We start from the raw sequence: 27,772 nt of genomic DNA, 5'->3' as shown, positions 1-27,772 counted from the left end.
TCACAAGGTGCGTTGGGAAAAAACAGAACACAAACGAAACCATAATAAAAGATTTTCCTCTGCAGTTTCCTTGCACTTTCCAAACGCTACAAATTCGAGCCTTTTTTACCTGGTTGAAAGTTTCCAACCTTTTCCAGAACTTTTAAATTTTAATTTTCGGGTAAACATAGATCAACTCGTTTCCTTGACTCTTCTTCCGTCGTGAATGGAGAGAGAAGGAAACGATTGTGATGTGGGGGACACGTCTCTCACAACTTCACTTTTTGATGGTGAAGCTTCGGTTTTGAGCTCCACCTTTTTGTTGGATCACGTTGGGGAGGTCACTGTCACCTTCCACTCAGACCGATTGAATTGGAAGTTGGTGGGATCCTTGGATAATGTAAGTCCATTTAATTGCTTTCAACATGTTTGTGAAAATTTCTGGCTTGTATTGTGATTTTTGTCAGATGGGTTTGATGATTGATCTCGCCCTTATTTAGATTATGTTGAATCGTAGTTACAGAATTCTATCAATAATCATGTGTATTGAATTCGTGGTACCACATACCAGGTTTTCTTTGAAAATTCTTGTAATAATTATGTAAAAATTGACGAACCATGTGTTGCTATAGGTATCTTGTAGCAGCACCCGTACCACATGTTGGGAACTGCGGTTGAAATATTGGTTTTGACTCTGAATTTTCGTGACCGTGTTTGATGTAGTTGTTGTGTTTGATAAAATGTATTCATTGAATGGGGTCTGAGCTTTGATGGTAGAGCTTGAGTGAGGAGCCAAATTTGGGGGTAAGGGATGGATTTGTTGGCTGTTTTAATGGAACGCAAGTTTGAGTTAAACTCTCATGAAGTTGTAGGAACCACTAAGGGAGTCATTTCATCATTTCATGCTACAGGATAATACTAGGAGGGGCGAAGTGCAGCATCCAAAATTTGTTTTGATAACAGTGAGTTTAAGATCACCTATGTTCAAGACAACACATAAACAAATTTTCATGACCAGGTTTCTTACAGCTCTTTATGCAAGACAAAGTGTGATAGTGATAGGTTTCCAATTTCTATGGAATCAGGACAAGCCAGTGTGGGGTACCAGCATGCCCAAAGGCTCATGGCCCACTAGAGTTATAGTAATAGAGAGAGTAGAGGAGAAATCAGGTTATATAAAGAGGAATGCGAGAGGTATGTAGGGAATAATTTTGGGTTGTCTTTTGTTATTAGGCAGAGAAGTTTTCTCTGAAGAATTAATGCTCTGGGATTATAGGGGGTTCTCTTCTGTAATAGTTTTATTTTTCAGTCTATGATACAAATTTTCCTATACTGAATTGGGTCCCTATCAATTGGTCCAATGTGTTGGATTGCTCAAGAGAGACCTAGTGTTTCTGGAGATGGAGAACATGTGAGTCGTGGAGCTGCCGGACTTTGTGGGAATGGATTCTATTGGGTGGATCGGTAGTGTTGAAAGGTTCTTTGGGGATCAAGAAATTCTACTATGGGATAAGCTGCAATGGGAATCCATGAGTATGAGGTGCAGTAAGCCATGCTTTGGTGGTTCAGTCATGGTGCTAATGTGATCTCGATGCAGATTGGGAGTCATTTTCTGTCACTATGATTAGAAACTCCAGAGAATGCCAGTTGTAGTTTTGCGGATTAACTATAGATGAAGCTGATATCAACTTAAATACTCCTGGTGAAATGAAGAGGAAGAAAACCATGCTAATGGCTTTGGGGGTCGAAATGACGAGTCCCATTCTTGTGCAAAAACGAGTGGTGGTGAGACGAGTCCATTGGGTAGATTGTCAGAAAACAAGAAATGAAGGTAAAGCTAGATCAACAAGAGGAGACAATGTTGGGAAAACAAGTCACAACTAAATTGCGAATTGGTTCTCATGGTGGTTAGTGGGTGGTCATCAAGGTGATCTCAACTTACACTCTGGTTGCTTGATACTGTGGACAACTTGAACCCACTAATAGATACATGAAATTGTGGTGTTGATATGGTGGAAGACACCACTCGGTGGTGGAGGGGAAAGAGAAGATGTGTGCTATTGTGTCATTACGTGATAGCACCAAAATTTTGGCAAGAGCAAGGGTTTGGGATGAATTGGGACAAATCGGGTTAGCCCAAGTACAAAGGGGTACAAAACTGGTATTTTGTAGAGTGGGTAGGTTTCTTAAATTAAAAGGTCAAGTCCCATACTTTCGGGATACTCATGCAAAAAGGTCAATCTAATTCCAACCAAGTGCATCCACATTTACGGTTTTGGAAGAGTGGATGAGCTGCGAAAGGCCTAAAATATTGTTGTGGTGCACAAGACCCCATCAGTGAAGCTTGAACAAATGGCAGGTATTACTTGGCAGTGGGTCAAGACCTGGTGGAGAGAGGGATCTGTTAAGCTGATTTTGGCAATTATTAACCACATACATCCAAACACAATTGTGTTTTGCGATGACATAATTGGCAACTTAATTGAGTCACGTGTCTTGTTTCATTTCTTTAGTCATTTAAATGGTTTTTCTATGAGAAATAGTGCAGCATACAACGAACAATCCATTGTCTTGGAAGCTATTGCATGGGCAATCAAATTGCTATGGTGCATCTAAGAGTTGTAGTGGTATTGGTAGAGTATCACTCACTTTGAAAAAACCATCTTATTCTTCAACAAGTGCACCATTTATTCAAAACCAACCTTGGTGAATTAAAATATTGCTAATATGTTGTACTTGGGCTCTAGTGCATTTAATTTGAAATTGGGTGAAGGTTTTAAATTCATCCTAGTTACTGAATGGAGCGTATAGAATGTTACGGATTTGGGAATTTTTATAAGCTTTGAAAGTATACTGACGCTTTTGGTTTCATCACCAGTTATCAATTTGGCGAATCTATGTTGGAGAAAGCCTCTATAGTTGAAGCATTAGTTTTTTATGTTAACTCAAAGATTATTGAAACCAAAATTCATGGGCTGATGTTTGGATTTGGTTTACATGGAAGGATTCACAAAATAGAGTTACATGATGTATACATTTGGAAAATCCTTTCTCTGGCTGCATAATTGAGTAAACATGACAAAATTGTGAAGTCTAATGAAATAGTAGGTGCATGCAAAGGGAGTAACTATAATGGGAAAAAAGTGATTGAGTGGCTTATCCCTTGGAAGTTTCAAGCAATGGAAGAGGCTACATGGGAAGAAGCAAATGTAGTGAAGGAGGCACATCCCTCTTTCTGCCTCAAGGATAATGGAACAACAATTATTGAATAGCTCATCTCCTGGAAGGCTTGACCAGTTGAATAAGCTTCTTGAGAGGAAACATATTTTCAAGCAGTGTCACTTTTCCTTCTCAAGAGGGTTGGTAAGTGGCAACAAGTATTACATTACAATTTCCTTCCTCTTTCTTGAGGGCATGGTAGAATTTAAAGGGGAGGTGGCATTGATATGTTTCTAATTTCCTTTGAATCATGACCTCTTATGGGGTACCTGCAAGCCCATATATTCAGTGCCCACTCCATTTACCTCAGGTGGAAAATAGAGAAGGAGGGAAAAATTGGTTATAGAGACAAAAGGGGGGAGATGTGGTTCACGCTGAGATTATACATCTCGAGTGTGAGACTTGACATTAATGGGTGGTCTGATAGTGGGTGAAACCATATACCCAACAAACCTTGTTAGGATAGGCTCTAACAATGGCTGTGATACCATGTTAAGAAGTGGACTTTAAGCCTAACTCATCCCCACAAAATCGGCTTGTAAGGTGAGCTTTACAACCACTTTTATATTCTAAATTGACCTTATCTCTAGTTGATGTGAGACTTCTAACACGTCGCTGTCATGTCGAGGTATATACATCTCGAATGTAAGACTAGACACTCATGGGTGGTTCGATAGCGAGTGGAATGATATGTCCAACAAACACAAATCTCGCTAGGATAGGCTCTAACCCATAACTCTGATACCATGTTAAGAAGTAGACTTTAAGCCTAACTCAATCCCACAAAATTGACTTGTAAGATAAGGTTTGTACCCACTTATATATTTTATATTAACCTTATCTCTAGTTGATGTGAGATTTCCAATAGGTTACATACAAAGTAATGTGAAATGTATATGGGGAGGAATTTTGGATTGTTTTATCAAGTAGAGAAATAGTTTCTCTAAGGAACTATGTCCTCGTATTGTAGGGGTTTCTCTCTTGTCAAAGTTATTTTTCAATCTACAATACAAATTTCTACCTATACTGAATTGGGTTCCTATCAACATTTGAACAAAACAACCATGAACATGCTCAAAATCAGGAAAGTACATTTGTCTTTCTCTGATGCAAACGGAGACCTTAATCTATAACAAATGACGGAACATATACATTCCTTGTGGGTAGTAATATCAATAAATAGGCAAATGCTCACAAAGATTCATACGTAGTCATAAACAAATTATAATGTGTAATTCTCATTGAAATTGAACAACTGACGTCGAGTTTGGCATATAATATAAAACAGGACAGCTTTATAGTCACATTTTATTAGATTTGATCGTGGGTAAATTTCTACTACAGCCAAAGGCCACACTCTTTGCTGCAGAATAGAAGGAAATATTACCATTGTGGACTAACAACAATGTATTTCCTTATAAAAGTAGTTTTTCAATCATTTTTCATATCTAAATTAATAATGGCAGAGCTTACCTTGTGTTTAAATTTCTTTCTAGCATATCATCCCTGTTGTGGCTTGTTTATGTTTTATTTTTTCATTTTTACTCTCAAACACATATGTGTGTATGTGTCTATATATATATATATATATATATATATTTATGATTAGTTGCTACAATATCATCTGATATGAGCAATGGGTAGTTTTTAAACTGTAATTACTAAATTGAGCACATAGTTTCTAATACTATTTTTTCTTATACGTTCAACAAATCAGGATGTTTCAACTTGTTTACGTGTTAAATATTTTCCTAAGGCTGCTACTGAGATCAAACTTTCTGAGATATATGCTGTTGAGTTAAACGGTCATGGTTCAATTTACATATCGAGTCTCCCTCCTGCTAGTGAATGTCTACTTTTGGGTCAAGACATACAGGTCTGCTCTTGTTCTTGTCCATGATTATGCAATTTTTTATTCTTTAGAGGTTTGTACTGTTTCATTCTATTTACCTTACAATTATGCAGATGTACCGCTTTACTGTGCATGGTTTTATAAGGAGCAAGAATCAACCTTCTCAGTGTATCCTGGCTGATTATACTTTTGGTCATACAAATTTGCAAGTGTGTCGGAAGTGGGTTAATCAACTTAATGCTTCTTTGAAACAGGAAGTTGGAAGACCAAAGAATCTTTTGGTATGCTCTATTATTGGTCAAAGATTTACAATTTTGCATTTTACTTTTATTGATTAATTAAAATGAACTTTTCCCAGATATAATTTCTGATTCACTAGGTTTTTGTTCATCCAAGGAGCGGTAAAGGTAATGGCTGTAGAACCTGGGAAGCTGTAGCTCCTATATTCTCTCGCGCTAGAGTAGAAACAAAGGTGAAACTTTAGAATCTCTGACGATATCCTAAATGGATAACTCCTGATAAACTTTCAATAACATGTTTATGTATGCTTAACTCCTATCCAAGTCTTCTAATGGGCTATGAACTCTTTGCGCAATAGCTTTTGAAATAATTTTTTGGACTGTGCTCCACTGTTACAGAAATAGATAAAACCCATTTCCATTAATTTCATGCTGTTAACTTATGGATTTTTTTTTAATAATTTTTGGAAGTTCACTAGGATGAGTTTTCTAATTTTAGATTCATTTTTAAAATAATATGTTGCTCTTTTGTTGTGCTTGCTTTGGCCGGTTAATCTACAGTGTAGACTGGTGAAATGAACAAATAAAACAACCAGTGATCTATTTGAGCTTGTTCTTTTAAAAGTTGACTTATAATTGCATTTTATGTATGTTTAGAAAAATAAGTATATGTATATGGTAGATATTGATTAAGAACATGGTTAATTTTGATGCTTGATTAAATGGAGTCTGATCTGATATGTATATTTAATAATTAATAATATAAATAGCATAAAGACAAAACTTATAAAGTGTACTATAGGCACAGTTGGTGCTTTTGTCCCATTAAATTTGGAGTTTCATTTTTAAAATATATAATGTGTTTAATAAAATGTAAATTGCCAAGGTGAAACTCCAAATTTATGTATAAAGTCCAATACGTAAGTTTTGTCCATAACAAAAAATGACATGATTTTGTTGATAATCAACAAAAATAAATTTATTAGATGAGAATATGTAATAATATATTGGAGGTCAGGGGAGAATGAAGTAATGATCAATGTTGTTGCATTTGTTTCTTCAAATGATGTTACTGACTTGCGTTCTATCTGTTTAAGCACAAGGAAGATTGATATATTTTGATTGCATTACGTTGAGGTGATTGTCTTTTAATTTTGCCTAGCTTAGTTACCACCCAACCTGCAAGTATATGCGTCTAACATAAATCTATTCACATCACAACTGTTTTTGTTTGCTCTGGATACTGCAAACTAAAGAAGGAGAACTTAGCTTTGTGATAATATTTAGTGGTAACAGATAATCAAACTAGTTATTAATCTGTATTCTGGTAATAAGTTTACTTTTCTTTGCTAGGTGATTGTGACAGAGAGAGCAGGAGAGGCATTTGATGTGATGTCTTCTATAACAAATGTGGAGCTTAACTCATATGATGGTGTTGTAGCTGTTGTAAGAACTTAACTCCCTTCTTTACATTCTGGTAGAACTGGACCATAAATAATTGTGTGATACTTTATTACACTATGCTGATAAATCTCATTATGATATAGTTAAGACTAGAGGAAATGATTGAAAAATTTGTAAATTTATGATTGATTAAACTATGCATAGGACATGAATGGAGGTCAATCTAAAGGCACAATAATACTAGAAATATGATCATAATCACCTAAGGTACATCTCTCCTAAAAATGTTATTTACATAAATACAAATCAAATCTAATGTAATAGGAACAATGTCAATTAATTAATACTTGTGTCATCTTTTAATACATCTCTATAATCTACGTAATAACTCAACACTTCCCCTTAACTTGGAGCACATTGGCTGGATGCATCAAGCTTGCAATATATGTTTGCTATTTTCAGTCCTTGAAGAGACATGGTGAAAATATCTGTTGACTGCTCTTAGTAGAACTAGCAAATGAACTAGTAATTTCTCCAAATATAACCTTCTCATTAAAATTGAAATAAATCTCAATATGCTTAGTCTGCTCATGAAAGATTGCATTGGAAGCAATGTGCAGGGTTGCTTGGTTTATTACAAATGAGATTCATTGAGTCTTCTTCACAGAAACACAATTCTTGGAGTTGATGTTTTAGGCATATTAGCTCACATGTAGTGAGAGCTGTACCTTGGTACTCATTCTCTGCATTGGATTTGGCAATAAAATTTTGCTTCTTCCTCTTCAATGAATTCATATTACCTCCATTAAGGACATAATATCCTAATGTGGGTCAATTCTTGATTGTTAGCCACACTTACCTCCATTATGTCAAGAATACAAAATATGTAAACAATATAAAGAGTAACAAGGGATACAATCCTTGATCGTTAGCGATACATATTTCCCTATTTACAGAGGATCTAATCATATCATTAACACTCTCTAGCTGGAGCATATATCATATGAGTCAAACTTATTACAATGTTGTCAACATGAGAACCTTTGATAGAATTGGTGAACAAGTCAGCCAATTGGTCTGAAGCTGACAAAATCAATAATGATTTCTTTGAGAGCACTTTCTCTTTAACAAAATTGAAATAAACTATTTGCTCTTATACAATGTAGGATTTAGAGAATGTGTTAGAACACAAGGGATTCTCTATTTATAATGATCAAGAGTACTAAATATGCAAACAAATTAAAGAGTAATAAGGGATACAATCCTTGATTGTTAGATGTAGATATTTCCCTATTTAAAGAGGATCTAATCTCTGATGTTTGAAGTTTGTTCTTTGTTAGGTTTCTAATAGTTAATCCGTTAGTGAGGGAGTTAGTGGTTAAAATTTATTTGTTATTGGGCTGAGATTGAGAAAGAATTAAGCCATATTACCTATAAACAAGAGATGTTTACAAATAAATATATCTTGTCGTTTGAAAGTATTGGATTGGACTTGTAGAAAATGGGGTGAGGTCAGGGTCACTCAAATTCTCTAAGTAATACTGTTCCTCATCTCTGGCTCAATTATGCGAGTTGTACTAGAGAATAATACACATTTCCATCACTTCTCTTCATTTATTTTGTCCACTTTCTTCTGTCTTCATCCAGTTCAGTCACTTTTCAGTTTTCATCTTACCTCAACAATTGAATAAAACTTGTCTAAGCTCTGGAACCATAAATGAATATGAAAAACTTAGCTTTCTGATCTAATATACTCTACCAAATGATAGTGTCACGAGATGCCTTTGATATGACCAGCTTGTGCAATATCAAGATTGGCATTTGCATTTGATATTTATTATAAGGCCTTGCACTAGATTACAATATCCAAGAACCTCATGCATATTCTTGTTATGATCTAATTCCTCAACCATTCTTTTTATATGTTCATGAGATTTTATGTTTATCAAGCTTCAAACCTTATAGTTTAGATGCATCCATTTAATCACTTTTCAACTTGTTGCTTTCAAATGGTTTACCTCAGTTTTTAAATTGTATTGTTCTAACTGTGGTGGTTCCAGGGTGGTGATGGATTTTTCAATGAAATCCTTAATGGGTTTCTTTCTCCCAGGTTTAAAGCTCCCTACCCACCAACTCCTTCAGATTTTGTTCATGGGGTTAAAGATAATGGTGATTCCTTAGTTCATGACGGAGATGAAATTGTTGCCGAGACTTCAAGTAAAATGGAAGACCAGTTTCCTCTGATTTCTAGTCCAAAACAATTTGGATCCAGAATCTCAAATCTGAGTAAGTTTAATTTTTCTGTACACCATTACTTCCCAAACAGACACTCTGTAATTGTGATCAATTGCTGACTCGTTCATGTACATATTGTTTTGGTTATCGCCTTTGAAACTGAAATGAGTAGGGAAACATGAAAATAGATGCTAGAGACTCAAGGATAAATTAAGAAAGTAACTTGTGAATTGCTTGACTGATTTGTCCATAGCATATTTGTATTTATACACAGGAAAAATTAAATGCAATTTATATTTACAAAGACAGTAAATAAGCATTCAACTACTTTCTAAGACCCTAATGTTTCCAATGGTACATCAACTCCTAATAATGTCAGCGTCAGTGCTGGATTAGTTATTGTCATCATTCCAAATCTTCATTAATTGCATTGTATCATTACTATTAGTTAACATATTAGTTTTTCCATACATCAGTGACTACTGTGAGGTGTTAGTTTCTGCAACCACCATTTCCCCTCCTTTACATGTCTACTTTACTTTATAGAAGCACATAGCCACTATTAACAGAAAAGGAAAAAAAAAAAGAAATGACATTTAATGCTTGGTTATTTTGTGGCTTTTGAAGGTTCCGAAGATAAGGCTGCTGAATTTCCCGTTCCCAATGAATGGTTTAGATTTGGGATTATTCCTGCAGGTTCAACTGATGCCATTGTAATCTGGTAACCTTTTTCCCTCGTAATTTCCATTCTGCACTAGAGATGATATATATGTCATATCTAATATCAATTTAAATAATATATTTATGCAGAATTATCTTGCTTTGATTTTCATGCATAAAAAACTAAACCAATTTGCAATATCTTCTATCAAAATTTCATTTGCCTTGTTTTGCATAAATTACTTCTAATTGTTACAAATATTTTCTAACAGTTGGATTTGGAAATTAAGGGTCACAATCTCACACGAGGAGCTGAACATACATTATTTGTCATAGAATAAATACAATCTATAATCAAGGAGGCTTAATTATGGTCACTAAATTAAAGGATTGCCTATGCACTACATGCATTGAAACTGGACAATTTTTTTATTAGAGGATGATGGATCTAAGGGTATCCATGTTTTTCTTTCATTTTGGGTTACCTCACTAAAGCACTAGTTACCATGTTGAAAGGGAAAAAATGGAGACAATCGCAAAACTAGTTCCTCAGTCAGTCACAGGAGCAGCATATATATCAATATATACCAGCTATAATCTAGGAAGTTTAACCATGATAATCAAATCTAAGGGATTGACTATTTCCTATAGTTCATTGACTACTTACTACATAGTTCATACATTGAATGTAGACATTAAATTAACCTTACTATAGACTTAATTCCATCAGTGCTATCTTTCTCTGATTTGCTGCAAATAAAGATGCCTCCATAACTATTCATAATGCCTGTAAGAACATATTGATGTTATATGATGATCTATCCATAAATAGAAGTTGCATACTGATGAGATTGTAAAATTTAGTGATGTTAGATTGATATGGTATTGTACTGTACTAGTCACTACATCTTGTTGTAGGATTGTGGTCCTTTATATTCTAATATAATAATTAGGTAGAGTTGATAGAACCTAGATCAGATTGTAGATGGAAATTATCTTTATTGATGGGAAACCGTGTTACACTCCTACTATTTGAGTGACCTGGTTCTGTCCCAAAGAATTCCCAAGACGACCTGCTCCCTCTTAGTTATTTATAGGCAACTTCTATCTAACCAATGGGTAAGTAACCTATCATAACTAACTGCTACATAACACAAGTACTAGTGTAGTATTGCTATTACAAGCCTCGTTACAATAAAACTACTAATCCTGAATAAAGGTGGTAAATCAGGTAATAATAAAATTAGGGAACAATTTTATACATTAATTAGATAACTAGTTTATTCCTCAATATATTCTAAAGATCTTTGATATATTCTAAAATAGTCTAAGATACACTAAAGATATTCTAGATTTTTTATAAAGTTCTAATATATATATATATATATATATATATATATATATATATATATATATATTTGAAAATTATACGCACCTTAGATTTGTGTAGCCAATAATTTTCTGTGTAACCTTAAAGTTTTGTGATACAATTCACATGGGCTATGTGAAACTCTGAATACAACACTATGTATTTTGTAGTACAACTGGAACTCGGGATCCTATTACTTCTGCATTGCAAATTGTCCTTGGTAAGAGGGTGCACCTTGACATAGCTCAAGTTGTACGTTGGAAAATGACTCCCAGATCTGAGGTTGAACCTAATGTGCGCTATGCAGCTTCCTTTTCAGGGTAATTCTTCTGTTATATGTGTTCTTTAAATACAAAAGAAGACAATCCTAACTCTTGATTAAAGCTTATTTTAGTTGCAAATGTTTTATGTTTCAAGCATATCTTCTGGCTTCATATTCAAACATTTCCAATGTTTTTAGCTCCCTGTAATTGTTGTTGTTTAGGGTGACAACCAACTGCTGTCTGGTAGTTGAAGAAATTAAATTGACAAGCTTTTGTTAGTTTGATTCCTTAAAATTTTAGAATTTCAGCTTGCTAACTATACTTTGAGTTTTGGTCCTCAACCTATTTTGAAGTCTTAAGCTCCCCTCATAGTGATTAGGTTTTACATAGTGTAAAGTTTGTGGTATTTTCAAAGGAGTTTTCCCTTTCAGATATCTTTAAAGGTGGACTTTGAACTTAAGTCAACTTCACAAACCTAGATCTTAAGGTGAGGTTTGTACCGACATGTATACTAAATGTGGTTATATCTCTAATCCATATGAGATCTTCAACCACATATGTTTAGTGTCTTGGTAACTGCATTGAATTTTCTTTTTCAAAGAGGACCAATATATTTTATGTCTTCTCTTTTTTTATGTCAATCAATTTATAAATATAATTTTGGGATGGGTCTTGAATTTACTTGCACATGACCACTGGCTGAGAGAATTGGGGGAGAGCATTTCTGAATATAGTAAAAGCACATTTAATCTGCCAGCCTCATTGTACCGCTAAACCTTGAATTACATTTTTGTTTTGATAACTAATTAAGGTTTGTCTATATTCATCTTTAAATGTGCATCATTTGCATACTCAGTTGGCCAATGTTCACGGTTAGTTTCATATTATGAACGGAGATATAAAATGTGAAGCCTTTTCCGCCATTACGCCGTACTTTTTAGCATATAATAGTTGATATTTTTCTTGTCCAATCAAGAATCTGTTTTCAATCTAAAACTCATTGAGGCGTGTACATATTCATCTTGCATAGAGATTTAGTAATACTATATATCCTACATTATTGGTATCAGGTATGGATTTTATGGTGATGTCATCACAGAGAGTGAGAAGTATCGTTGGATGGGTCCCACACGTTATGATTATGCCGGAACTATGGTATTTTTAAAGCACAGGTAATCTTAAGTATCCCTTTCTTGAATTCCCTACTTTTCTTACTTTATTCTCTTATTCTGTCTGTTATATGGTAATTATGTAATGTGTATTCTTTCTTTGTTTTGAACCACAGTTGGAAATGCCATTTTCATAAAATATATGTTGTTTTTCCCGTAGGTTCCATGAGTTGGGATACATGAAATATATCCAATAAGATCTTGATTGTATTTTAGAATAATTTAGAGAGTCTATGGTTGTCTCTTAGGATTACTTGCCTTATTTCCTTAAGCACTCTTGGGACATAACATTGTCTTGGATGAAGTATGCACAGTTTCCTTATCTCTTAGGATATAAGATTGTAACCATGAAATCGGTTTTTGTTGGTGTATCATGACGGTTACTTTTTCTATTGATTCCTTTGATTTGGATCATAAACTTTTCTATAACGAGTTATTCAACTCCATGGACGAATCAAAGAATCAATCCTTGTTATTTCAACTTCTATCTCCTCTTTTATGAATAGAATGAATCTTTTTATCAAATAAGCTTAAAAAAATGGTTAAAGACCTCTTGTGGAAATAGTTGACTTTTTTTTATGCACAAACTAATAGGGTTGTTCTTTTGTTCAATCATTGACACTTAACATCTTACTTATTTAATTTGGCCTTTGCATGCATATCTTCAGGTCATATGAGGCAGAAATAGCATACCTAGATGTTGAATCAGATGAAATCAATTTAACTTCCAAAAGAGATTATCAGGGTAATTTGATACGGGCAATAAGGTCTTCACACATATCAGAAAGACGTATCTGCCGAACTAATTGCAAAGTTTGCAATGAAAAGCCAAATCATGCATCAGTTGGAGTTTGCAGCCTCACGCCTCATTTGAATTCAGAAGAAACAAGATGGGCAAGATCCAAAGGACATTTTCTTAGTGTAGGAGCTGCTGTAATCTCTTGCAGAAATGAAAAAGCACCGGATGGATTGGTGGCTGATGCACACCTTTCAGATGGTTTTCTTCATCTTATATTGATCAGAGACTGTCCCCATGCATCTTATTTATGGTAAACACCACCTGTTTTCTTTCTACATTGTGCATGTGAAATTATCAAAGTCAGTAAATATGTTGTAAAGTTTGAATCTATTCTTTGCTACGAAGAAAGAAATCTTTATCTAGCTTATGTTTGGAAATCTTGCATTGCAATGCCATATCACATCAATCTTTTGAACCCTTGGAATTTTTTTACATGTAGGATCTGCTCAATTGAGTTGATGGAATTTTTGAATTGAAAAATAATTTTACATTAAATGCATGCAATTCATTGACTATTTAATATAATGATTTGCACCTGGTTTTAGTGGGGAATTTGTACTTGGTAAAGTGTAATACACACTACTGCTTAAAAACTCCTCTGGAAATCTGTCTCTGGCAATCTTAGAATAATAATCTTTTACACAACCATGTGACGAGTTTGTGAAGACTGAAGCATGAAAAAGTTTAGTGATACTCTTTTCTGTGGAACCTTCATTTTTTATTTTAAAAATTCATATGCTCTGCTCTCATATATGCTATACAGTTTAAATGATTGTATTTAATGTTTATCTCATTATTTCTACAGAAATCAAATATAGGTTACACATTTAGTAACAATATCCTTTTTTGTTTCCTTTACAAAATGATGCAGGCATCTGACTCAACTTACAAGAAGAGGGGGAAGCCCCTTGAATTTTAAGTTTGTTGAACATCACAAGGTTGGTTTTTCCCTAATCCACACCATCTCCAAGCATGACCATGGATAATTTATTAATTTTGTCTAGCTTTTGCAGACTCCTGCATTTACTTTTACTTCTTCGGGCGATGAGAGTGTATGGAATGTTGATGGAGAGATTTTTCAGGCACACCAACTTTCAGCTCAAGTGTTTAGAGGTCTTGTATCCATGTTTGCATCTGGTCCCGAAGTTTAATTGTGGACATATAGCTACTTGCTTTAAGTTGTTTGGCTATGCCATTAACAGGAACCAGGATTAAAGCATAGTTAACACCATGTTCTTGTATATAGTATATATCTATTTACCAATGTAACTACACCATTAAGTGGAAGGTTTTGGGACTTGTAACCATGGAGGGAAATTTTTTATACATTGGAATATATATTTTTTGTGCTTTGTTCATGATTTTCTATTGGCAATTGCAATAAATGGAAGAAGGCTTGATTGTTTACATCATTGTTTTCTATGTACGTCATTATTCTTATACCATGAACATCTAATACAAGTTAGTTTAATATTGTCATTGTTAGGTAAGATGTCTTGTGTAGTTATTTCGTTGATGTAGCGAAGTCGTTAAATGTCATCGCTGTATTTTTAGCATATTTTAAAGGTTTAATTAAAGCTCTGTATTTAAAATTTTCGGATAACCTTTAAATTTTAGATGTCTTTTTGGTCTTTCATATATTTTAAAAAGATACAGTTTTAGTCTCTCAAATTTACGGTTTAAGAATTAAAAGTGGTTCTAAAAGATCATTTTAATGTGTGAAACTTGGTATATAAGAAATTTCTTATATATAGGTACCAATTTCCTATATATGTATAGGGGTGTTTAGTTTCTTTTAAGCTTGTCTTGTACTTTTTATTACAGGTTGCATCTAATCTTCCTAATTCATTATATATATATATATTTAATAATTTTTTTTTGTGATAACAAATGATATTTGTGTTTTGGGTCGTGGGTACAATTGAGATGTCGAAATGTATAATAATGGTTAATGATTAACATGATATTTTTTATTAAAAATCTCTTGTAATTCTTTATCCTTTTAAGGACTGGTTTGAAACATAAAATTTTTCGAATGTAAAATTGCATTTTCGACAAGTATATAATAGTTTAATTTATTATTTTACAAAATTTGTACAATTTTCCTTTATTAGTTTATTTTTGTTTAATATTTTCATCTATAAGAAAATATCATACGAAAAATATATGTATGTATTGTGCTATTTTCTGTAAATAAAAAAAATGCAAGTGTTTTAACACTTGCATCTATACAAACACTCTTGTTTTATATTATAACTTTTTAAAGCTGTTACGAGGATATAAATTATGTAAATATAAAAACATATAGTAAAATATTAAAAATGATAATATGAATTCAATTTCCATAGAGCTCTAAACTAAGCAAGCAAAAATTACTTTTAAAAACATAACTTTGTATTGTGTAATGACTATTTTATATTTGTGTGATACGAAGTATTGGATGATTATGTGGATTTATGAAGCTTTCACTTGTCTGGTGTGTAAAAATGGTTCTTATAAATCATCGAACATGGATGAACCATCAAGGGATTATTCCAGCTTAAACAATACTTGACTTGAATCCTACAAGTTCAACTGCATTAAATACTTGAAAGGAGAGTTTTATTTATTATAATACAATTCAGCTCAAATATATACAAAAAAATATGATTCTTGTTTTATTTATTTATAGTAAGAACAAGATTGACATGTGTAACTATCAGACAATAGAATCAAATTTATCTACACTTGAATGAAGATCAATCTACCTAAATTAATCAAACAGCATTCTTAGGTCGTACAACTACAAAAAATATCTGCATCCAAGACACTGCTACATGTTTCTAAGAACCCTAAATCAGAGAAATATTGGTCTTAATATCAATATGGAGAAAGAAAATGCTGCCGATATCATGATTCTGTGGACTTCCACTCCAAAATTGCTGACAAAAGTGTGTAATTAGGAATTAAATGCTTGTGAGGTAAAGCCATGTTGGTCATTGGTGAATTGTCGTTCTCTTCAAGCCACTTATCAATTGCTTTGCGATCATATGTATATCCATCAGCAGCAACACAAGGATCATCCATCACATCCTGCATCACAGAAAGTACTCAAGGACATTCACAAGACAGTTGGATAACAAAGTTTAGCTAAAGCTATGATGCTAACTAGTTAACATGTACAGAATGTTCCTTATGTTTTTGTGAAGACTGTTTACCAGAATCTACAGGTGAAATCATTCAAAACGTTTCATATAAGTTTATATTTTGCTATCTGAGGTTTTTACATTTAGTCTCTGTACCTAAAATCTTGAACTTTCAGTCTCTACATGTGAATATTTTTAATTCTGTTTGGGTACTACCCTTTGATTAAACCATCACAAATCGATATTAACAGTGCAGAGCTGCTACAGATTTTTTTGGGAAGTTATTAAACTATCACAAATTTGTTGATAAAGTGACAATTGCATGTGGTTTAACAAGCACCATAAAATTTGTGGTGGTTTTAACAGAGGAGATCAAAACATAATTATAAGTGTATATGCACAAACCAGAATGTTTAGCTTTTAGGTAATAAGGCCAAAATGTAGAAATAATACAAGCATAAGAACTAAATAAGTAATTAAAACCTAAACTAACATTATGCCATTTTGTGATCTGACGTATCCAACCTCATCATGAGGAAAAAGGTTTGGTTTGTTGTTACTAAAATATGTTTACCCAAATGAGTAGGTTAGACATTTTATTATTGTGGCATAGAAAATCAATATATTATCTGTACGGAGTATTCGATTACCTGAAGAATTGGACAGATAAAGTGATTAGGAGGTTTGGATTTAATAGTAACAGTTGAAGCAGATTGTTGGGCCCTATCAGCAACTTCTTTTAATCTGTCAAGTATTGGAAGCACTTGATCTTTTAAATCAGGCCGGTCTCTACGACGAAGTTCTGCACAGCTCAGTCCCAATAAAGCCAAATCTAGTGTCTCTTTAATTGGCCAAGCTCCTGCCTCTGGATCCAATATATCTGTCAAATTCCCACCTTCAATGGCAGTTTCAACCTTGTGAGCAAGTGCTATTGCTGGTTTTGCTGTCAATAGCTGTAGGATCACCATTCCAAAAGCATAGACATCAGATTTTGGAGATATTAAACCAGTCCTTTGATACTCAGGATCAATGTAGCAGAGTGTTCCAACAGGTGCTGTGTCCTTGTACATGGTAGAGAAATTATCGGAATGGAGTACTGTACTGAGTCCAATGTCACCAATCTTGCTGACAAGGTTACGTCCAAGCAAGATGTTTGCTGGTTTTAAGTCACGATGAATGATAGGTTCTGGCTTTGAGCTATGAAGAAAGGCAAGAGCTGATGCAATTTCCCAAGCTATTCGAAATCTCTCATACCATGTGATTGGGGGAGTGTTGTTTTTCCTCAGCAGTCTGTCCTCCAGGTTACCATTCTCCATATATTCATATACAAGACATCCACGATCAGGACATGCACCCAGAAGAAGAAGCAAGTTTGGATGACGAATTCTGCTCAATATCTCTAACTAGAAGAGAAGAAAAGAAAAGATATAAATTAATATTGCTGTCTGGTTCAGTTCCAGTCTTATTGCAGTAATCTTCATTAAATTTTGTTCAAGTGTGCTGGAAATTTATAAAAGTATAACAACTTGCAATGCCTATCCTGAATTTAGAGGGGGGGGGACTTAGAGATAGAGAAAATAGAATGTTGTTTTAGGATGCCACCCGGACCAATGACCTGTTTATTTAGCAGTATGTTTTAGATTTACTCTACTTATCTCATAGAAATACTTGTCTAACATGATACATTTCAAACGTAGATGATTTCATATATTGCAGTTGTTTAGGTATTTTGGTGTTGTTTTTTCTATCAAAAGTAGAGTTTCACATTGACAATCCATGTAATTTATTTTCATTAGAAGTCAACTAGACTACTTAGGTGAAACTCTAATTTTGATTGAAAAACAATATACAAGACATTTAATTTACTTAAGGAACTATATCTAAGTTTTGTCCACACACACATATAATCTCTTGATATATATTGGGAAAAACCAAAGTCTCATATCGATTACAAAGAGTCAAAATACAATATACAAATGGAGTTAATTATTATATTATAAGCTAGTTTGGTGCAATGGGATTAGGCCTAAACCCCTTCCTAAGATGAGTGTTGGACGTGACTTGGGTCGTCTCAACCCAAACAAGGCCATAACTAACTTAGGCCCTGCCCATCTATATCCGAGTTGGCTTGAAGAGGGCTTGCCCTGATTGAACCTGATGTGGGTCCAACTTGATTTGGTCTGACTTAACTCGATCTAACTTAGGATCAACCCAACCAACTTGACATGATTCTAACCTGGCCTAAATTAACTTGGTCTCAACCCAGACTAAACTAGGTCTGACCTAACTCAGTATGACTTAGGCCTGACTAGGTCTTATTTGGTCTGGAGGCCTAGCCTTACTTGGGTTCAACCTAGCTCAACTTGAGAATTGCATGACCCACTTCAAATTGTATTGGCCAGCCCAACCTTGCTTGACTTGCACCCAAGTCAACTCAACCTTGCATGAGCTAGGCCCAACCACTCCCAATCCTACCTTACCTCGACTTAGCTTGACCTAATCTTTCATAACTTGAACTATCTCATACTTACCTTGAATCCAAAATCCAAAACTTATCCAATCCAAATCCAATTAATGAATTGGACTTAAAATCCGAAAATATGGATTTGGATTTGAAATAAATCCATTAAAATTGATTTAAAGTAATATGGATTTAGACAATTATGGATTAGATTTGACTATTTGGATTTTTGCCCACCGCTAACCATTATATTTGAATTAGGATTACAAACTTTGATGTATCAATGAGAAAATCCAAACTTGCCACCGAAAATGCAATAAACACCTGTAGCATTGAAGCGCTATATACTTATTCTTTTATCTCATATTATGGAACATTTTTTTGCTTCACCATTTTATTTATAAAATTCATACCTCTTGTTGGAATTGCTTGCTTTCACGATTTTTATTTCCATTAGTGTTGAGAACTTTAACGGCAACAGTTGTGTGATACAAATTGCACTTGTACACTGTTCCATATGCTCCCATTCCAATTCTCAGATCTTCAGAAAAAGATGAAGTAGCTGAGACTATTTCAGCCCATGTAAACTTCCGGTACTGCAGTATATTACCACTAAGAGCATCCTCCAACTTTTCTTTCTCTTTTGTAGCACGGATGACTTTCAACTCTGTTTCTTTCCTTTCCACAGCCTCCCTTTCAGCACATTCTTTCAAATATACAGCTTCTCTAGATGCATCCTGATATTTCTCTATTTCTAGTTTTGCTAATTCCTTTGCCTTCTCCTCCTTAGCAATAATCTCCTTCATTTTCATGGTTTCTTCTGACCGTCTCTTGCTAAGGTCATTCAGCTGTTCAAGCAATAAAGGATGTTAATTCCTTTGACAATCCCAGCAAAGATTTTAGTTGCAGGCATATGGAAGGTGCATTCATATTCCAATTGCTATAATAGGGCAATGTACATTTATGGATGCTAAAGCAAAGAAAGAGAACTTAACAAGGAAACAACTAAGGTATGCCAGGGTGAAGGGATCCCGTTAAATTATTGTACTTAATAGGTAGAAGAAAGTGCTTTTACCAATAAGAAAATAGATATTACCTTCCGCGATGCTTCAATTTTCTCACTTTGAGCTACCGCATGAAGTCCTTGGACATGTCTTAGCTCAATTCTCAACTTTTCCAGCTCAAGGTTCAATTTTGCCTGATAAAATAAATGACCACGAAGACAGTTCACATGCAAATTGGAGTTGTATCTAGCTGAAATTTGCTGAAGCAATAGCTATTTGACAAGCAACATACAGATTTCTATGAAGGATTGCATATTAATAAAAATTTGGATTGTGCACAACATATTTGTAGTTTTACATCTGCTTGAAAAAACTGGTTCTTGTGAAGATAAAATTTGTGTTGCTGGAGACTTGTCAAGTATAGGATACAACGAAAATGAAAAACAAAAAAAAAAGGTATGAACACTTTACCCTCCAATGTTAAATCATGTCACAAGTAAATATATGTCTACGTTTTCCAATAGGATACCATCACCTGATGTATGAGCTAGAAATAAGTACCATTTCATCAAGCCAGATGAAAGAAATTTCAATTACCTGCCTATTAGGTGATGGAAGTGTAGTTGCTAGTGGCACATCCTTTATAGAATTTTGATCATACATCCAAGATTCAGTATCCGAAATAAAGCTTTTGCAACTAGAGACTCGACTTAAGGCATGATCAATGTCTGAGTTTCTAGCAGAGCTGGTTGCAGTATTTTCTCTCCCAAGATCTAGAGATTGGCCTCTAGAATGGCTGGTGTCACTTAAACTCGGATTTGTGCTTAGGAGGGCACTATTTATACTTGAAAGAGCTTGAAATCGTTGGGTTGCTAGGGAAGACGAGTGTAAACCAGCATATGATGAAACTGAGGCAGATTCTGTATACATCCAAAAATGAAAATAATTATACTACGCAGGGGATAGTCAAATTTGATGTTTTCCATGATGCAACACAGGTTAAATTTCTTAGAAGAGATAAACATATCTTTGAAACCAAGCACACCACAGTGTTACCCTTATTTGCAATGTAAGTGAGTAATATGATGTGAACATTAAACATCACAGTAGAACTGTAAATTTCAGGCATTGGATGTGTACCTATGCTGACATGATGATAGCAATTTAATAATTTAAATATGCTGTCAACACTTATTTAGGGTTTACAAATTTCTAAACCATGGTTTTGCATAAGTTACTAGTAGTAGTAGACCTGTCTGAGAGGTGGAAGTGTAGTTAGATGAGCTGCCGGAAGACAAACTGGTTTCACTAGCATCATCTATAATGCTGCCATCAATCGGCATGTCTGACTGTCGTATGGACAATTTTCCCTTCGAAATAGCATAAACTGTGCAAAATCTTGGAGTGCTTACTGATATTTTCATAGATATACCCTTCTGTTTACTGAAAACAATACATTAGTAAAGGGGGGAATATAATCAGATAGAGACAACAAGATAGTTGGTTGAAAGGAAACATTATGTACTCAACACTGATACAAAGTGTTAGATATTGTTTAAATATTGTTTGATATTTATTAAGATATTGTTAGATATTGTTAATCACAATATCAAACAATATCATTTATTTACTTTATTTATTTTTAGTTACTCTTTTTAATTTTACCTCTCTCTATTATAAATAGATTATCTTATGTGTGGTTTATACACAAGGGAGATTAATCTCAAATCCTATTCTCTTTTTTCTCAACATGGTATCTAGAGCTTAAGGAGGCTCATCATTAACTTCTGTTTAAAAATCCATAAATAACCATGCTTTAAATGTTCATATATTGAATAAAATCATCCTATAAGTTAAGTATTAAGAGAAGCACAGAAATGGTTTTTATCATGTATATTATCAATTAAATTGATGTTCTAGTTCAGGTAACTCAAACACCTCAATTCAGAGTTGTCTAGGCAAACTACAAAGAAACAAGAAGGAAGAACACAGAAGTGGTAATCTTTTTGTCAGCATAACATTGATACTGACTCTAGTTTGCAACAAAATTTTGGTCGTGGAAGTTTTTATTGAAAAGTTTGTTGCTTCCATGGTTCATCATATCATGTACAGAGGTTGGAAAAAATACTAACTTTCAGGTGCTTGTACAAATCTTTTTGGTCAATAAGTCATCTTACAGCACACCAGAAAGAAGAAATACAGACAATCTGAATGTCTTGAATGTTATAATCTAGTCCCTCAATCACTTTCTTTCTGCTTATAACTCTTAAATTCTTATTTCCAACTGAAAAATCATGACAGACCAAATAATTTAAATAGTTCTAAACCTTCTTTTACCCAAAATTTACTACCTAAGTATTTAATTTCCACAAAAATAAAAATTCCAAATCTTCTCCCTTTTGATCCTAAATTCACATCCTACTAACCCTTCAAATTTTATTAAACTCCCACTAGATATGCGACTAATAAATTTCCAAATTTGTTCATATCCCAAATCCATCATAAATTCTCAAATATTTGAATAGAAGTTCAGATTTTGGAAGTTTTAGGTGATGAAATTTGATAACAGGCCGAAATTTGTTTAATTTAAAAAATAGAGGGCCTTCCTTCATTCAAAGAAAACTTGGAAAATAAATCTAAGCTAGAAGATCAGAAGTACAATTAAGTAAAAAATAAAATCTTTTAGAATGAGTCATTTTAAGCAGGTCTTAAAATTTAAAAACCTACGATAAAGCTCTAGGAGATTACACATTTTGAACAGATAATGAAAAAAAAAAATAGTTTACAGATGAATTATTTACAAATATAGTTGTGTTTTTTAATAGATAACTTTGCCTGTTTCATTTGATACATCTATATCATCAAATTTGTCACTAATTACAAATTTGTCACAAAAGGGACAAAATCAGTGCTAAAGTGCAAGGAGAGATTAAAGACTACAGAGCTATGAAGTTTAAGGAACAATCCCAATTTAGCAGGGAGTATTTTACCTAATTTCATACTAAAATGTCTAAGGTAAGATACGTTTCATTATTTTGAATTTTATTGGTAAAGCAACCTAAGTGTTCCCATCAGACTTCAAAAAAGGAGTATTATAATATACATTTTCTAACACACTATTATTGGTTGAAATTTATTGAAAATCATAAATGAAACTCATTCAATAGGAAGTGAGTTTCACATAATTTAGTGATTCCCTAGAAGTTTGTGCTAATAAAAAGAAGGCTCTTAGAAAGTTTGTGTTCATAGCATTTTTCATACCAGAAATATTGATAATCAACTATGCAGTGATATAGGTTCGGAGAATGAAGCAAGGTCTCTTCATACTTAAAAAGAAACAAATGAAGTACAATTTGTGATAAGCCAAGAAATAGTAATTAATGGTAAAAACAATAGTCCTCCTAAATCCCAACATCCAATTTAAGGTCTCATGGGGGATTAGATTATGATACTGTTGGAAGTCCCACATCAACTAAAGATAAGGCAATTTCATAATATATAAATGAGATGCAAACCTCACCTTTACAAGCCGGTTTTGTGAGGCCATTTTAGGCTTAAAACCCACTTCTAACATATACAAACTTAGGTATTGTAGAGAATCCAAATCATACACTAATTAGTACGTGATGCTTGGTGGAGTATTGAAGTGTTTGAGTACTCATCATTTGCTATCAGAAGTGGCTTATTGAACTATACATCAACATATCAGTAAATACCTTTTAAATATGCCACGAGATGAAGCTCCAACAACAAGTTTGGTGATCACACCCTTAGCCACTTCCTCTGCTATTGCAATAGCCACATCATCTGATTCAATCAGTACAACATCAACATGCACCTGCACCAACAGTATCAGAATACAAATCCTATATTGCATTAACCCTTCTGATTAATCTACATGATCTATCATATCTCACCTTTCTTTGCTCACACAATCTCTTGAAAGGTAGAAGCATTTGGTTTGTTTGCCACTCCACTTCCTTCTTGAACGCAGTTGCTACATCATTACGCACTTGTGAAAGAGGGATCACATTTCCCACTGGAAATACAAAAATGTTGTATTATCCTAACGAAATAATCTTCTGCTACTTCACTTGTGTGTTATCAAATTACTTATTAGAAAAACTTAAGCACCCCACATAATTACTAATCTTCTCCGGCTGAAAACTCTTAAATGTTAAAATGAAAACAGAATCAGATTGCCCAAAATCACGTTCTGAAGTTTTGTCATGGTGGCAAAAGTTACGCAGATATGAAAATTCCCTAACTTTGAGACTCAATGCAAGACTGTTAATTGGATAGTCCTTTACAAATAAACCAGATATGAAGCCTGGATACGGACACAGACAACGATACGACACAGAAACAGGGATAAGGCTAAATTGAAAATCATAGAACACGGGACACGGCATGCATATGCATATTAGTTTGAAACTTTCAGCTAACATATTGTCAACTAACATAAAAATGAATCTAATTTATCTATCTAATATCCAAAAAAGTGAAAAGTAGTGATCATATAATATTTTTTCCTTATTTTTATAATCATAATAGAAACTTATGTTATAAATTTACAAGTTTATAAGTTTTTTTAGAAAATCATTCAATTTGTGGTTATTAACATTGTGTTGGAGTCATGTCAAAATCATGTTAAAGACAAAAAAATATCTTTCAAATTGGACATTTCACTGATACGTGTCGTACGAATGTCGTATCAAACACAGGACACGCCATTGATGAGGCGTGTCCAGGCTTCCTAAACAAAGTTCAACTGATGAAGTTACCATTATCTAGAAGTTTGCAAATGTAACAACATGTGCATAAAGTTCATACTTTATTGAAAACACTAAGCATAGAAATACATTACATGGCGTTGGAACTCCTTTTATAGTAGCATAGACATGTATGAGCTTGAAGATAATCATTCCCTCTGGAACAAACTTATTCAGTGCCCACTGTACCACATATTTGCTTTTCTTGTTACCCTTGATTGCCAGAGCAACAACTGAAGAAGATGAGGAACGCTGAGATACAGTATTTGCATCTGCTTCCAGAATTTTGTCCATCTCTTTTCCCTACAAAGAAGGATTAAGTTATCTGTAACATCCGAAAACAAACAACAACAAAATGAATGTTCTATCTGAATATCATGTTACTTGCAAGGACAAGGGTTTCAAGCTTCAAATTCAAACAACTGAATTTCTGAATTTCACGATGATAAAGTTCTTCTCTTAATGCATGAGTCAGAAAACCTAATCCCCAAATTCCCAACTCTGTAAACAATCCCCAGTGTGCAATTATCAACTTCAAATGATAAAAGAGGGAAATTTCAAAAGATTCAACTATTTGGACAAAGGGACAGAGACTGTGATAAAAATTCAGAAATCCATCTACTTAAACAGACAAAACAAACCTTAAAAAAAAAAAAAAAAAAAAACACCATAGGAGGTTTTTCAACTAACCAGTCAAACCCCAGCTTAGTTGAACGTTGAAACTGTGAAAAGCTTCAAATCCTTATTGGTGAAGAGAAGCTACTCCCACCACTCTTCTCCAAACAAGAACACCACCTAGTACTCCCAAAATTCATTACATGGTTGTCTCACACATAAAAGAACAAAGAACGTGAAAAACAGCAATTCATGGTCTCATCAGACACATTTTCTATTAAATGCATCAACCTAACCATGCCTTCAGACAATGTCCACCTCATAAATAAAATGTCACTGTCATGACGAGGATTTTGTTCATTCATGCAATTAAACTCTTCAGCAATTTCCATTAACACAAAAGGGGTTCATCTACTTTCAACTTTTGAGAGCATTTTCATTTCAATTTTCAACTCAAACCACTTACACATAGCCATTAGTCAAAGCCGCCACACACATGTTGTTTTAGTTTAAAGCAAGAAATTGAGATTTGTAATAGTAACACTTTGTTTTAATAATATGATGTTTCTTGTCTTCTGGTAACTGCCAAAACTATTGAAAATGTGTTAAATGGAATATTCTGGAATCACATTATGAGGTAAATCATTAAAATTCCAAGTCAATTCATTTAGTCTATGATGTTCTAAAAAGACTAGGAAAATTTAATTTCTGACTTTCATAATTTTAGAATAGTTTAGTTCTCGAAATTGACACCACTAGTTGATATCACAAATTAATAATCAGTGATTAAATTAATCTATACACATTAAAGTTAGAAATGATAACAACTCATCATTGTCAGAGTAAAATAAAAATCAAATCAAAGCAAATTGCTTTATTTTTAAGAATGTATTATATTCTTTTTATTAATAGATTAAGAATAATGAATAAATATTCATGTACACAATTTTATTAAAAGGGTTTTATTTTTAACAAATATATTGTATTTACTCTAATTATTAAGATTAAGATCACTTGTTTTAGCAAATTAATAATTAATGGTTCATATTTAACAATTTTTTTGTACTTGTTTTTTTTATCAATATTTTCTTGCCATTTCGTCTTTAAAATTGTGATAATTGTTTAGATTGTGTTATTATTTGTGTTACCGATTATGTTTTTGAGAAAAATGAAAAATAAAATAAAGGGGTAGTTACTCAACAAAAAATGTGATAAAAAAAGTATAAAAAGCGTATTAACCATTTTGATAGTTATTTTTAGTGTGTTAATTTTTTATTAATATAAAAAATAAGACACGCAAGTTTACACTAGTTATAAATAGAGAAAATAAATTATTTTAAGAAAATTACAAATGTTAAAATTATAGATAATTTGGGATGGTTGGTGAAAAAGTCTTTAACATAAGAGAAAAATATCTTCAAATTGGTAATTCTAAAAATAAAAATTTCATTAATTTCAAAACTGAAAAGAACTATAACTGTAATTTCAAACGTTGTCATATTCAATTGTTAGAAAAGACGAAAACTACATTTGACTTAGTCTTAGTTTCCTTTGAAAGTAAGATTTCATATTTATTTTTATTTATAATATTTAACTGATATAAAATTTGTACGTACGTTGAATAATAGATATAATCTCATTTCCTTAAATATTTATTAAATGTTTTTATATAGAGTAAAATTAATATAATATTATTAAAAATTTAATGTCAAATAATAAAAAATTATAAATATAAAAATATATCTAATTTAAAACAGTGACTAATAGAAAAATAAAAACACATCTTTACATGTAATTTAAAAAAAAACATGTTTTATCTATATTTATTTTTATTCAATTATTCAGATATTATCCGTTAACATTATAACGAATTCGAATTATACCTACAAATAGAAATTTCGTTGTCGTCTCTAATAGAAAAAGTGAAAATCTAGATAAGTGTCCAATATTTTACAATATTAATTATGCAAAATAAATTATTTATTCAAAGTATTTGTGTTTGATATTTTTTTTCAATTTTTAAACTTTTTAAAGTGGTTTTTTTATAATTTATGTGTTGAAAATAGTTAGAACAGACACACCAAACCCCACTAAGGTTGACCTTTTGGCTTACACCATAAAATTCCAATAAAATAATTAGGTTAGACTTACAATCAATTAAAAAAACAATAATATCAGCAACTTTTTTCGTACGTTATTAGTTAGTAGTACCATAGAAGTTTGGGTTGTGAAATCAAAAGTGAAAAGAACTACTATTTTTATTTTAAAGCAACTTTTTATATCTTTTAACAACCAATGTGATAAAAGAAAATAGTGAAATTCTACTTTAAATCTAGGTTAAATTACTCTTCTAGTATTTTTTGAATAACATTAATTTAAATTAAATAAAATAATTAAATCGAGTTATTTTTAAAAATATAAAAACTAAATTGAAATATAGAAAAACTATTTTGAATTTATTTAATAAATAACATGACTAAAAATATATGTATAGCAGGACCGTAATTGAATGAGTCGTTGAGTTCAAATTTTTATTGAATTTTTTTATTGTTTTTTTCCTATACTTTTAAAATATATTAATTTTGATATAATAAAATGTTTAAAAAA

The 27,772-nt window shown here is 32.8% G+C and overlaps 2 protein-coding genes across 6 annotated transcripts; one reads left to right on the top strand and one right to left on the bottom strand.

Annotated features, from left to right (window-relative positions):
- ACD5 (Diacylglycerol kinase family protein) lies at positions 1–14,595 on the top strand. Of its 3 annotated transcripts, XM_028071989.2 has the most exons (13): positions 1–379; positions 891–941; positions 4,916–5,074; positions 5,164–5,331; positions 5,430–5,522; positions 6,643–6,735; positions 8,754–8,979; positions 9,556–9,649; positions 11,128–11,277; positions 12,291–12,392; positions 13,058–13,438; positions 14,060–14,126; positions 14,202–14,595. In XM_028071989.2, exons 1-13 carry the CDS (start codon positions 206–208, stop codon positions 14,337–14,339), a joined length of 1,896 nt encoding a protein of 631 aa, XP_027927790.1. In that variant the 5' UTR covers positions 1–205; the 3' UTR covers positions 14,340–14,595. The 3 variants fall into 3 exon arrangements, with proteins under 3 accessions (XP_027927790.1, XP_027927796.1, XP_027927793.1); XM_028071995.2 differs by lacking the exon at positions 891–941 and having other exon boundaries at positions 2–379; positions 4,955–5,074; XM_028071992.2 differs by lacking the exon at positions 891–941 and having other exon boundaries at positions 3–379.
- Positions 14,596–15,820: 1,225 nt separating this feature from the next.
- On the bottom strand, positions 15,821–25,575 carry LOC114183973 (U-box domain-containing protein kinase family protein). 3 transcript variants are annotated; one of them, XM_028071196.2, is made up of 10 exons: positions 25,241–25,575; positions 24,646–24,853; positions 23,696–23,817; positions 23,495–23,616; positions 21,031–21,221; positions 20,376–20,698; positions 19,871–19,972; positions 19,188–19,622; positions 16,964–17,716; positions 15,821–16,260 (listed from the first exon to the last, which is right to left on the bottom strand). In XM_028071196.2, exons 2-10 carry the CDS (start codon positions 24,842–24,844, stop codon positions 16,078–16,080), a joined length of 2,430 nt encoding a protein of 809 aa, XP_027926997.1. In that variant the 5' UTR covers positions 24,845–24,853; positions 25,241–25,575; the 3' UTR covers positions 15,821–16,077. The 3 variants fall into 3 exon arrangements, with proteins under 3 accessions (XP_027926997.1, XP_027927004.1, XP_027927012.1); XM_028071203.2 differs by having other exon boundaries at positions 23,696–23,775; XM_028071211.2 differs by lacking the exons at positions 23,696–23,817; positions 24,646–24,853; positions 25,241–25,575 and having other exon boundaries at positions 21,031–21,214; positions 23,495–23,618.
- Positions 25,576–27,772: the final 2,197 nt, after the last annotated feature.

Source organism: Vigna unguiculata, chromosome 1, assembly GCF_037176805.1.
Source record: "Vigna unguiculata cultivar grain cowpea cultivar isolate G323 ecotype 2 chromosome 1, ASM3717680v1, whole genome shotgun sequence".
Taxonomy (NCBI): Eukaryota; Viridiplantae; Streptophyta; class Magnoliopsida; order Fabales; family Fabaceae; genus Vigna; species Vigna unguiculata.
The sequence above is the reverse complement of the archived record's forward strand: the minus strand, read 5'-3'. Positions and strand labels throughout refer to the sequence as shown.

Coding starts and splice junctions, on each gene's coding strand:
- LOC114183973 (XM_028071196.2), bottom strand. CDS start 24,844: ATGGACAAAATTCTGGAAGCAGATGCAAATACTGTATCTCAGCGTTCC. Junction 23,617..23,695: donor GATTGTGTGAGCAAAGAAAG/GTGAGATATGAT, acceptor CTGTTGGTGCAG/GTGCATGTTGATGTTGTACT. Junction 20,699..21,030: donor CACTTCCACCTCTCAGACAG/GTCTACTACTAC, acceptor GGATGTATACAG/AATCTGCCTCAGTTTCATCA.
- ACD5 (XM_028071989.2), top strand. CDS start 206: ATGGAGAGAGAAGGAAACGATTGTGATGTGGGGGACACGTCTCTCACA. Junction 942..4,915: donor CAAAATTTGTTTTGATAACA/GTGAGTTTAAGA, acceptor TCAACAAATCAG/GATGTTTCAACTTGTTTACG. Junction 9,650..11,127: donor ACTGATGCCATTGTAATCTG/GTAACCTTTTTC, acceptor TGTATTTTGTAG/TACAACTGGAACTCGGGATC.